The 12220-nt window shown below is 45.9% G+C and overlaps 1 protein-coding gene across 1 annotated transcript in view; it reads right to left on the reverse strand.

Annotated features, from left to right (window-relative positions):
* The window catches only part of LOC143430329 (neural cell adhesion molecule 2), a 190764-nt gene that overhangs the window by 49428 nt on the left and 129116 nt on the right, over positions 1–12220 (reverse strand). The window contains exons 2-3 of the mRNA XM_076906522.1: positions 3407–3539; positions 1560–1768 (exon numbers count right to left, since the gene is read on the reverse strand). Coding sequence (XP_076762637.1) covers positions 1560–1768; positions 3407–3539 — 342 coding nt within the window. The remainder of the gene's footprint in view (positions 1–1559; positions 1769–3406; positions 3540–12220) is intronic.

The raw sequence follows: 12220 nt of genomic DNA on the forward strand, positions 1-12220 counted from the left end.
TAACGATGCCAATTAGCCTGCTCGCTATCCGGTTGTTACAAACGCAATTTCGTTCTCGTTTTTAGAAAAACTATTCAATCTCAATGCGCACGTAAAACAGCTGCTATTGTTATTTATAATGGCACAAGTTAATCAACGCATCGATACTTTATTTGTGATATATTTGAATATCGCAAAAATACTAGGATCGCGTGACAGAGTTAAAAAAATAGAAGGTGATTCCTCATCGATCGTCAGAGAGCTGTCGGAATAGGATTACGTGCACGCAGCGAGCAGCGATATTCGGAGACATTTAAAAACACCGACAACAGCGCGGCGTGTCTCGAAAAAAATCGCGTGCACCTTTGAATTCGTATCGAATACCTGTCAGACAGATCGCCGCGGCGATGGAAAGCGTTTAAAAAGCTGCGATGCCCAGATAGAACGCACCGCGACACGCTATTGTCTGACCACGGCTCGAATAGTTTTCGCGTTTGTGCACCTCGTGTGCCTCCCTCGTGGCGCGCGAGAACGTTCGCGAGGGGGTGGAAAAGAGATCGAGCGAGCGTGGCGTCCGTGACCGAAACCAACCCCCGAGTGTGCTCGATCTGATACAGGCTGAAAGCGCACAAAAGCTGGCGAGCATCGCTGGTCAGGCATATCTTAAGTTTTCACGAACGACGGACTCGAAAAAAGGCCACCGCCGATTTATGGGAGCCAACGTCACCGCCATCGATCTCGCATCCATCCGGGTTGGCTTCTTTGTAGCGAGCCGCCGATTTTTGGTACGCGTGGCACGATTTCATCCAACGAACGCTGATGGATCTCTTTATTGTCTACCAGCAGGAAATTCTGTTTGCTGCTCGACAACAATATGTCCCGGCAAATATTCGATCCTGTTACGCGCCGCGTGTTTCCGTACCGTCCGACGTTCCCCCCGGATAAACAGATGCCGGAGATCGACGATGTTTTACTTGTTCTTCAAACTGTGTCTTCACGTCGCCTCTCTCTCTCTTTCTTTTCTTTTTTTTTCTGCGAACGATTGAACGAAATGAAGGGAAGATTCGATTTATCGCTAAAGTGTAACGTTGCACTTGAAGGCGTTCTTCGTTTGGATTCAAAGGGATTATTCTTCGATATCGTTTTTCATTCTGTACTTTAAGTTCTTGTATTCTATGGTTGGAACGTAGGTTTACATATTTGTGCTTCGTATATTTTATTATACCTTCGGTTATTGTTATATTGTTATGCTATCTGGGATGGTTTAGCGGTTCAGAATTCTCTAGACGCATGTTTCGATTTACATTGTGGTTTAGAACTGTAGCAACCGAAACTACGAACAATTCAAACAATGGGTGTACTGTAACATGCATTTCTGAAACAAATTGTTGTATTAATTAACTAGCAGAGCGTTGGTAATTATTCGAGCACTGGAAGCAATGTTCCATTATAGATTTTGGGTTTCACATTAGAAACTAGATTTCCACCAGTTGATTGAAAATACAGTTACAGATCGTCGACTGTTTTCCCTAGACTGTTTCTAATTTTTTCTCTCGATGGAACTCAAGTTAGTTACTCACCTATCACTGTTAAATTGACTTTGGAGTTTCGCGTCTGTCCGATCTGGAAGTCGACGCGGCACCTGTAAATACCAGCGTCCTCCTCCCTGATGTGGTCCACGCCAAGTTCCGCCGGTTTCTTGTCCGGCATGAAGTAGGCTCGGTTCGAGAACACCGTGTCGTCGGACCATCGTTCAGCGATGCCGAAATCTCGATCCCTCGCATCGACACTGGAAAATGCGTGTTACGCGTGAAATTCAGCGGCCCTTCCATTCAATGGCTTATCGATATACCATCAAGCGGAGGATGCGTGTAACGTTACGTTTACGGCCTCGCTGGGACACCCTTGGGCGCGCTGACCACGCGGATCTTTCGTAGCCACCCTTTGTACGCGATGTTTCGGATATAGAAAGCGGTTCGTGAAACTGTCAGAAACGAAATTTATCGCTGTGTGAGCAGATATAAAAAATAATTTAGGTGAATAAAAAAGTCTTGGTATGACTTACATTATTATGATTTAACGTAGTAGAGAGAAGAGGGTAGTTTTCGATTAGGAAGCTTTCTATGCGAAGACACCCCGTAGCCAAAGCATTGCTTCGTTAGAATAAGACGTTAACATTTTTAGCACGATAGTTTGTAACTGTGATTAATTAAAGTAATGATTAATTGAAGGATATGCAAATAGAAGTGGTGTTCCAGAGCAACGATGTTGGAGCGCAGTGTGACGTGCTCAGTAGATTTTCATGAACTTTTCCAGTGTTTTTTTCCGCTCCCTGAGAAGTTCTCAGGGGCTCGCGCGGGAAACGGTGCCGAAATTTGATCATAATTATTTTAATTAACGCCACGTGCGTGGTTCTCGCAGAGCGGATAGACGTATTCCTCGAGTGCCGCGGTGAATAAATTAAAGTTCCCCGGGTTGCGCGAATGAATGGGACGTTTTAAATGCAAACGTCGAGCCGGCTCGTATTTTAAGATTCCCGCTAGTTTTGACGGCGGTATCACGGGCCCCTTCGTGCAAAAAGCGCCGCGCGTATTTGAAATCCCGTGCGAGGGCAAGAGAGAGAGAGAGAGAGAGAGAGAGAGAGAGAGAGAGAGAGAGAGCGGGACGATAAAAACGGATTTATGAATATTGCAGGAAAGCGAACGTCTTTCGTCCCGTTTTAAATAATAAAACTCGCACGGCCCTTGTTCGAAAATATTCGGCGCTTAATTAAATTCATCGCGACGATATTACGGATAATTGGTGGACTGCGAGATAATTACTTGCGATCGAAATTGGAGCACCAACTTTCGAGAACGTTTTCGTCGGCGCAAAAAAGTAAATTCGAAAGAACCAGCAGAATATTTTATTTTAAAAGAATATATGAAAACCGGGCTGAATAGGTATGCTACCCTTGTTTTTTCGAATCCAGGCTCTCTCGTTTCGCGTACGATTCCTTCCTCTCTCGCTTGCATCATTCACACTACCCTTCTCATTCTCCCTGAATTTATTTCTCTCATTCCTTCATACGCTCTCATGAATCACTCTCAATCGCTCTTTCCAATTGCAGAAATTACATTCGCTTTCATTCCTCGAATTCTACTTTTCATCCCTTACCATTTACCCTATAAACACCCCTCGCATACACACTTTCTCTATCGATCTGACACGAAGTACTTTAACGTAACGATATTGCTACTGGCGATTCCACTATTTTCTAAAATGCGTTTGAAAATTGAAAAATCCGCAAGATCGATATCCAGCATTGGTGTCTTCATCGAGGCCATAGCGTAAGGGTTGATCTAGCGATCTGTCAGTGAGCCAGGAAATTCGGTCGAGAAATGACTCCTGGCTATTTGCGAAGCCTCAAATTGATTCGCCTTCGTACCTGTAAACCGATGTGCCGAGGTCCTCGCGGTACCAGAGCACAAGGTGCACCGAGTCCCCTTCGTGGGTGGTTGATATGTCGCAGGGAAGATACGTGGGATCTCCGACCAGCGCCACGATGTGCGATATCGGGACTGAAACAGAGAAACAAGCGGAATCGTGAGTTATTGGTGTCGTGTGTTATTGACGGATATTGGCAGCTGGGTCGCGATAATTCGTCGATTCGATCCTCGATCAAATCGTTACAACGCTGTGTGCACGCATAGCCAAACTGGAGAACGCGTTCTTTAGGAGAAGAGAATTCAAACAAATTGATCCTTTTTTGTTTTTAATTATACCTTCAGTTACCATTCGCTTGCACGAATGATAAACTTTTGATGTATTAATACAGGATTTTGGAATTCTACTCCGTTTTGAGCGTCGATAAAGTAGCTTGTAGGGGTTGAAAATTTGATGGCGAAAGTGTGTCGCGTAATCCTCAACGGTGATTCATATTTCGCGACTCTCTGAATTCGGATCAGGGCACCAACTTTAGATTTATGGTCCGTCTTCTTGAAAAGCAACGAGGTGTTCCTGTAATGCACACCTGCACCCTTGCACGTCACGATGTCACGAGGCGTGTACAAAATTCAGACTGTCTAATGGGGTGTGTCTATCCTCAAGATCGTTCTCGTTGGAACAATCCAAATTTGTGTTCCACTTCGTGCATCCTGTTCTTAAACCTTCGAACCCTCGAAGTCAATAACGAAGACAGAATCGTTAACAATTTTCCAGAAGCGCAGCTCCTCAAGTTTCGCACGAAGGCACGCGTCTCTCGAATAAGGTAAAACCACGAACTGCAACCAGCTCTGACACTTGGTTTCCTGCGAAATCCTTTCGCGTCCGTTTCGTGGCTCGCATGAGAACGCGTCTGTTTAACCAGTGGCTTCGAGACGAGGTGGAGAAAAAATACAGAACAGCAGAAGCGTGGAGACGCGAAATAAAACGAAACCAACCCCTCTGGTGACTTAAATGCGAGCGTGTCGCGTGGTTAAGGACGAGGAACCAGAAATCGTCGTTGTTTTGACAGACTCGCGACACTGAAAATATTGTCCAGTTGCTCGACGCGTTATCTTCGAAATAAATGGATATTGTCAGCCACGAGCAGCTCGAAACAAAGGCTGGCTGTCGAACGAGCTTTATTTATCGCGTGAACGGTTTTAATCGCGCGGACGCCGCGTCAGCTCGCGGAAAATTTTCTGATTAACTGGGGCGAGCCTGTTAAGGACGCAGAATTGGAGTTGATCGCCGTGCTCGACTTTTGTCTCGTTTCGTCGAATTAATGCGACATTTTCCTCTGGCGCGATGAAATTTAGTTTCGCGTTAGGCGACTTCCATTTTTCGATCGTTCACGTCGCAACAGTTTTGGCATTCGTAATTGTCCTCGTTTCGATTATGAAACAACTTGCGATTGACGAAAGAGAGAGAGAGATTCGCAAACATTTTTTCGAAAGAGTTTTCCGCCGTCCGAGACGTATCACGTTGCAGAAGGAACTTAGAAAAGAGCACCGTTTCGTTGAGGCATTTGCGTACGTTATCTGAGATCTTTCTACGCTGACCAGTTTCCGCGAGGCTGAGCGCTTTTTTCGCGGCCAGCAAAAGCGAGAAAGCAACGAGGTCGCCTGTAAAACGAGCCGCGGGTAAACTTAATACGCTTAAAGCATTTGCGTTGGCCAACATTTTTCGCGCAACGTCTCCGCCTTTCGATTCCAACATTTTCCACCCCTGTGGTTTCTGCTGTTTCCCTCGCGCGCACGCTTCATCGTATTACGTGTACAAATCTCAAAACGTATCACTGGTGCGTTATGAAACGAGGAATATGGACACGACACGAAGAGCAGCATAGAGTAGCGTTTATCCATGGCGAGATACCTGAATTAAGTGGTACAGGTCGGCGTTTAGACGGTCGATTCGATCGCGCGACTTCCATATCAAGCTGTTCAACTCCGTAATTAGTCAGCTAACGTCTTGATGCTTCTAATGTCGGCTATTAAGCACCGCGGGCCAGGTAATTATCGGGTGTGCGCCGTGGTTCCTCGCGTGGACTAAGCAGTACGTGTCAATAATTAGCTGGGCGATAGCTTCGCGCCTCGCTGGCGAGATTAAGTAGTAAAGATCAGCATTTGTGGGGAGAGTGGCGAGTATTATATCGAGTTTAAGCCGTGGAGAGTTTGCAATTAGCGTTATGGTTCGTTCAGATCGAACTCGAGGATGTTGTGCAGTAGAATAAGATGGTAGACGGTCAGACATCCGCGAGGCAGAGCGGAATATTTCAAAACAGAGGACTGTACATTAAAACAGATTGGGATAGTTGTTTCAATATTGTCTCCCGCGGAGCTTTCAGCAGGATCAATATTTATAGTCGAGAACATCAAACTTTAATCTAATTGTACGGTATGTATCTCGTGTGTGTGCGCGCGAAACTTAATAAAGCGTATATTCAAATATTCGCGAATTTCCGGGTACATCGGGTCACAGGGTATCCCCAGCCGAAAATTAGATCGACCGCTCCGATCTCGTCGGAATGGAACGAACCAATTACCCGAGTGTCTTCACAAATATCAGGCCAGCGGTAGAAAATTACAAAGCTGAAATTTCCACAATCTAAGATCTCCCGTAAGGCTCGATAAAGTAGTCGAGCGTTCGCGAGTTCCGTTTAACCGCTACGAAGAAGCCCTTCCTCTCTCTCTCTCTCTTTGCTCCAGAAAATCAAGCGAACCGTCCTCCACGTCTTACATTCCGTTCGTCGATTCGACGCAGACGAGGAAATTCGAAACATTCGCCGCGGAAATTGACGCGGGCTCCATCGATCGAAGCTTCTCGATTTCTAGGGGTTGACGCTCCACCGTTTCTCTTTCCACCCCCACGAGCTGGGGAGCGCGTCGCGTTTACGACATCTGGAAGAACGCTGCGTCCCAGCGACGCGATGGAATCGACGTTTATAAACTGTTCGAAGTGAATAGAAACGCGTGGGTGCGGACTACGAGGGTGTCGTTGGGTGCTGCGTTTGGTCCAGCGATTCGAGTTCGTTCTTTTTGTTCGCCAGTGAAATATGATCACTCATAGCTCGCGTCTAACGTTTATCGCGTTTGGAAGGAATAAAATTGCTCACTGAAATTTTAAGTAGCTGGAAAGAGATCCATTGAAACAAGTGGGTGAATTTTCGCGTCATTGCAACCACGGTTGGCCATCAGCTGGTTTAATGGACACGTGGCAGAGCGTGGACAATGGTAAAGAAACGGATACCGGTGTCGTTTTCCGGAAATTAAGCCGTGTAGTAATGATCGCATGCGCGGCTCGTGAAAGAGCGGCGCAGTTACGAAATTACGTGCCTCAATTAATTTTAAGTGCACCTTCGCCCTCCGGGCTAAACGACGCGTCCTGTGTATTATCAACACCCGCGTTACCCTTCGCCCTCTTTTAATCAACTGCAGGACGCGCGAGCGACGCGACGGGCCCAGTTCTCGTGCCACGTCCTTGCCAGACGTTTCCGCGTTTCAACGAATTATAATTGCCAGACCGGACGAAATTTAATTGAGCGCCATTAGCCGCGAATCGAGCCACCCTTCGATCGTTTCGCTGCTCCAGGTTCGTCGATGAGCGTTCGCTGGTACCGTTCGCGTCCCAGGTTCAGATTCACAGCCGCATTATCGCAGTTCGATATTTGTTCGTGAATTATTTCCAGCTGCGAATGGAACCTTGGAAATTTAAAAGCTCGACGAATGTAATATAAAATATTTAGAATCTGTCCGTTGAAAATATTATCGATACCCGAAACCGCTTTATTCTCCATTCTGTTTCGAATTTGGAAAGCTTAAAAGCGTATGTGCTCGTGCGAATTATTTATTTATTTAATCGAACGTTTATCGATATACGTGGAATTTATTAATTTCTATTTTTTTTCCTTTTTTTCCACCATGGCTCGTCGGATTTAACGAAGAATAACTTTGCTCGAAAATTCGCGTAGCTATTAATATTCCCGCGTCGCTGAACCGCAGGGGTACAAAGTCCTCGCCGCTAAATAATCTTATTAAAGTATGCGACGTAATATCAGCCAGCCATTCCACGATCGTCAAACGATTCAGCCGTATGAATCGTGGCCACCAGCACGAAACACTTGGTTCAAAATAATTTCAGACTAGTCTATTTTCATTTCAGCATCCCTCCGTGCACTCCAGCTCGTTCCTCCTTTTGTACGCTCCTCGATTTTCTCTTTCGCGGGTCACGTGAATTAATTACGTACGAAACGGACAGATTTTTCGAATACCTTTCTTATATAATAATATTCTATGAATTACGAGGGTGATGCAATATCGGATGATAAAAAGTTGAATTTATTCAGATTAAAAGATGTGAATAATTTAACAATGAATTGTGTATAAAAGCGCAACGAAAGAACTTTATAGGCAGAAAAGGTTCTTCCATCCAACATCTCTTAGAACTAAGGTTTTCCAACGACACTATTATATGTACTGGACAATTTGGTATTTCAGAGCTTGAAATATCCGTTTGCCTGAGTGCAGGAAAGTTTAAGTAGAACGTAGAAGTAGTGGCGCTTTTTTTAAATGTTCCAACGTTCACTATTGGTTAATAGAATAAGCACGACTTCTCGAAGCAGTATAACAGGTGCTACGAACGTCCCGGCGATTCGAATTACACTTTAAAGCTACGTACGGTAGTTCGAAACGTCTATAGCAATAAAACAGGTCAGTAGGACTCCTTACCATAAAACCTCCGCAGTTCCATTTCCTCCGCGAAATTCACGACCACGTTTTCTTGTCGAATCGCGTCGTTATCCTCTCACTTGAAACTTCCGTTTCGCACGCGTCCATCCGAACGAACATCACTGGCCTAGTTCGTCTTCAAATCTCGCCGAATCTACGCGATACTTCAATCTATCGTCTACCAAATTTCTCGTAGTCTTCTCTTCTTCACAAATCTTACTACAAAACCCAAAATAAAAATGATCGATTTACGTTAAAATAAAAGGGAACCACCCCAAACTTTTCAAAGCAGTCCATGCGCCGATTCTACGCGATACTTCAATCTATCGTTTCCCAAATTTCTCGCAATATTCTCTTCTTCACAAATTTTACTAGAGAACCCAAAATAAAAATGATCGATCTACGTTAAAAAAAAGGGAATCACCCCAAACTTTTCAAAGCAGTCCATGCACAGTTGATCCTCGCGCGTGCAAACATAAATTGTCCACCCTCTGAAGTGTACTCCGCGGAAAGGCGTCTGGACATAATTCACCCTGTGGCCATCCGAGCGTTTCGAGGCCTCTCGACCACGAGGCTCGTCCGTCTGACCCCGCGTAGACGCACGAAAACCCACCCCCTGACGTGCAGTGCCGCCTATCAGCCAACCCCGTTCCCTCGTGCTGTTTGTCATACCGCGGGAAACGCGTGCATAAACGGCTGTCGCGGCAGCTGCCAGCAGCGGCATCGCGCTGCTCGAATCGATAATATCAGCAGCCAGAGGAACGCCGTCGCACTTAGCTTCGCGCTTAGACTTTGTCGGATCTGACGTTCAACCGGGACCAGTGATTAACTGGCATCGAGAGAGAGAGAAATTAGCTGGCTCGAGTGTGGAGCCTAAGATGATCTTCGCTTCGAGTGGACCGACGCCCAAGGCTGCGGGTGATAAGTTCAGTCGAGGCTCTCGAGCGAGTTCGTGGAGATTTAAAGCTAGCATTTGAGGATAGTAAACGTGAACTGATGATAGTGGTACAGTGCAATAAAGATTGAAAATACTTAGCTTTTGATGAGGAATATATCTACAGATTACATTTTATTTTTTTTTAAGTAGAGTATTAGGTTAATGTCTATCGCCAAGTAGCAGTGAATGTCGATCTTCTTATTTTCTACCCAAAAGAGTGATCAGTTGTTTCTGTGAATGTTAGATGCGCAGATATTTCTCCAGTCGCGTTCAGCCTTTCCACGTATCGGTGAAAATTTTGCTGAATCTCGAGACGCGCGAGGGAATTGGCCCGCGACGTTTTATAAATGTCCCTCGCCGTTTAAGTTATAAGGGGGATGCGCGAGAGGGTGTTCGAGCGGCCCAATGATGGAAGAGCACTGTACTCGATCGTTACGAAAATGTAACGTCGACGAAATTTCGAGGAGACATCGATAAAACAATCCCCCTCCCTTCGCCCTCAAAATCGAAAACTGGACTCCGCCATTTGTTTGAAATCGTCCGCTTTTTACGATACGAACGTTTCGCGTTCCACGGTAATTCGAGAGCGGAATCGATGCGAAACACGATCGCGGACAGGATCGCGGGCCGGATGAATTTTCGCCAAGTGGATTCGCGTGTTCTGAGTGAAATTCCCTGCACCTCGATTCTCGTGACTTGCCTGCGCCGTTAAACGAAACAATCGCTCTAAAATGATAAGGATATCATCGATCGTTGGTTCAGATTTAACGTGGCGTCGATGCTCGTCCGCTGGTCGGACAAATTTTACGTTCGAACTACTTGCGCGAAGGAACTTCGACCTCGTGTAATTAGTGCGAGCCAAGATATTTGGCAAATTATATTTTCTAATTACTCCCTAATACATGGTTTTATTAAGCGCAACAAAGTTTGTGTATTATACAAGAAAGTTTGTATAAAGTTTTGGGTACGAAGAATGCATCGAAGAAAGAACAGCGAGTAAATCCTACAAGCGTTGGATAATTGAACAAAAGTTGGCAGAATTCAACCACGCTGAACGAGATTAATTAGACTATCGTTGATTACGTTCAGCTCGAAGCGAACAGAGATTTTTGGTAATAATAATTCCGTTCTATCGCGGTGAAATTCGGCGCGATCTTCGTCGGATTTATCACGAACAGATCTATTGAAAGCGCGAGCGTGAAATGCGTTGTACGATTGTCACGGATGACATTATATTTTCGATCCCATTCTCTGGACCCCGGTTCGATCCTGGAGGAAGCGTTTTAATTCGTCGATGAAACAGGGTGGCTCATAAATTTCGATGATCCTGATGTTTGTTCAACTGTATCACGGTGTCGTCGTAAAAAAGGATCTCTCAGCCGTTTTCAATGGATCCTCGCTGGCGTTGGTCGTTCTTTTATCCTCCACTCTCGTATTAACGTTGATCGTTAAAAGAAAAAAACGGAATGGCGACTTGTTTTATTCTCTACATTATGACGAATCAATATTAACAATCGCGATCGTTAAAAAAAAATGCAGATTGCCGATTTACCCGTCGAATCGCGACGAATGAAACGTAAACACGACACAGAAGAACACGAGAGCTTCACGCGAGGCGTTATTTACGAAATGGTTAACGAACTGTCCGCTCCGATACGACGGTTCCTCGTCGATGGACGCTGCGCCCAAGTTGACTCTGTCAAAGTAAATTGACACACCGATTTTCACGGTGTTCCGCCTTCGACTGCATCCCCTACGTATCGCACTCGTTGGCAACTAGCATTCTCAGAAATTCCATCGAAAGAATCACAACTTGAAACTAGCAGAGGAGAAGACAACTCGCGAGAGATAATTTCCATAATTCTCGCGAGCCATCCTCGACCAGAGGCGAATTAAAACGAAATTTGGAACTAGAAAACTGGCGAACATCATGGCGGAAGCTCGTCCAGGGGCTGCACGGGTATTCCGTTGGTTAATCCCGTTGAAACGCGACGCGCTAATCGAGCGAAATGCCGTTATTTGTTCCGAGGGCGCGCTATTTATTGCGGATTAACGAGAAAATTCGTGGACGATAATTTATGCGGGAATAGTCCGCGGCCGAGATAGGATCGCTTAATTAAATCGCCCGCGAGCGGGATACACCGACGGCAACAACGACAACTCTGTTTTCCTAGGCTTTAACCGAGTTATTAGCCATTCGTTGCGCGACGGCGAGCTCGCGGATCGCGCCATCTAGCGATGCTCGTTTCCGTCGCACCCGGTATCGAGGCGTATTTCACGCGCACCCCTGTAATTTAATAACGATATTCGCGCTCGAGCTGCGGGATGGAACGTCGCTGGTTTTCCAGTTGACCGTGCGTATTAGCGAAAACGGAATATCGCCATGGATAACCAGATTTGCCTGGCTAATGAAACCGTGGCGAATTCATAAGTTCGAATCTCGGCTGCGGTGTCGGATAATCTCGTTCGCCAGGATTTATTCTCCTCGTTGCGACAACCGAACCGGTCTCGATACGCAGGTGATAAGATATGAAGATGGAGCGACGATGCTTTGGTTCGCTGTAGAAATGGAAGAGAAAAGAAGGAAGGAAAAGAGAGGGGAAGAACGTTTCGTCTTGGGCCTGTCAATGGACCCAACGCCCTCTTGCCAGTGATGAACGATATCTGGCAATATCTGCGTCTTCGTTCTTCGAGATGTTCCCTCAGGTGCGACGATGTGTGTAGAACCTCGAATGATGGTTGATTATTGGATCGTTCTGGGCCTGCTAGTGGAGACTCATCAGTGCGGCTACCTAGCAGGCCCTGCCTTAGACGCTGGGATATTAGGAACAGGTCAGAATTATATGTTGGAAAGGATAGGTCATTGGGTACTTTGTGGAAAGTGTAAACGGTGCTGTCCATCTAGTGGCGAGAGTCGAAGGGCCGCCACAGAGGATTTAGACAGGGATAATGACGGTTGTTGGACGTTTCCGTTCGTTACGTGATCGTTGGACGTTATGCGCGAACCTGTTTGTCGATCGTTTCGAACGCGGCTGCAAGAAGTTCCACAGTGTTCGCTGTCGCTAACCAGATTTTGCTCTCGCGCGGATTGCGAAACGTACGCGAGCACGTGTAG

This window comes from Xylocopa sonorina, chromosome 13 (assembly GCF_050948175.1).
Source record: "Xylocopa sonorina isolate GNS202 chromosome 13, iyXylSono1_principal, whole genome shotgun sequence".
NCBI lineage: Eukaryota > Metazoa > Arthropoda > Insecta > Hymenoptera > Apidae > Xylocopa > Xylocopa sonorina.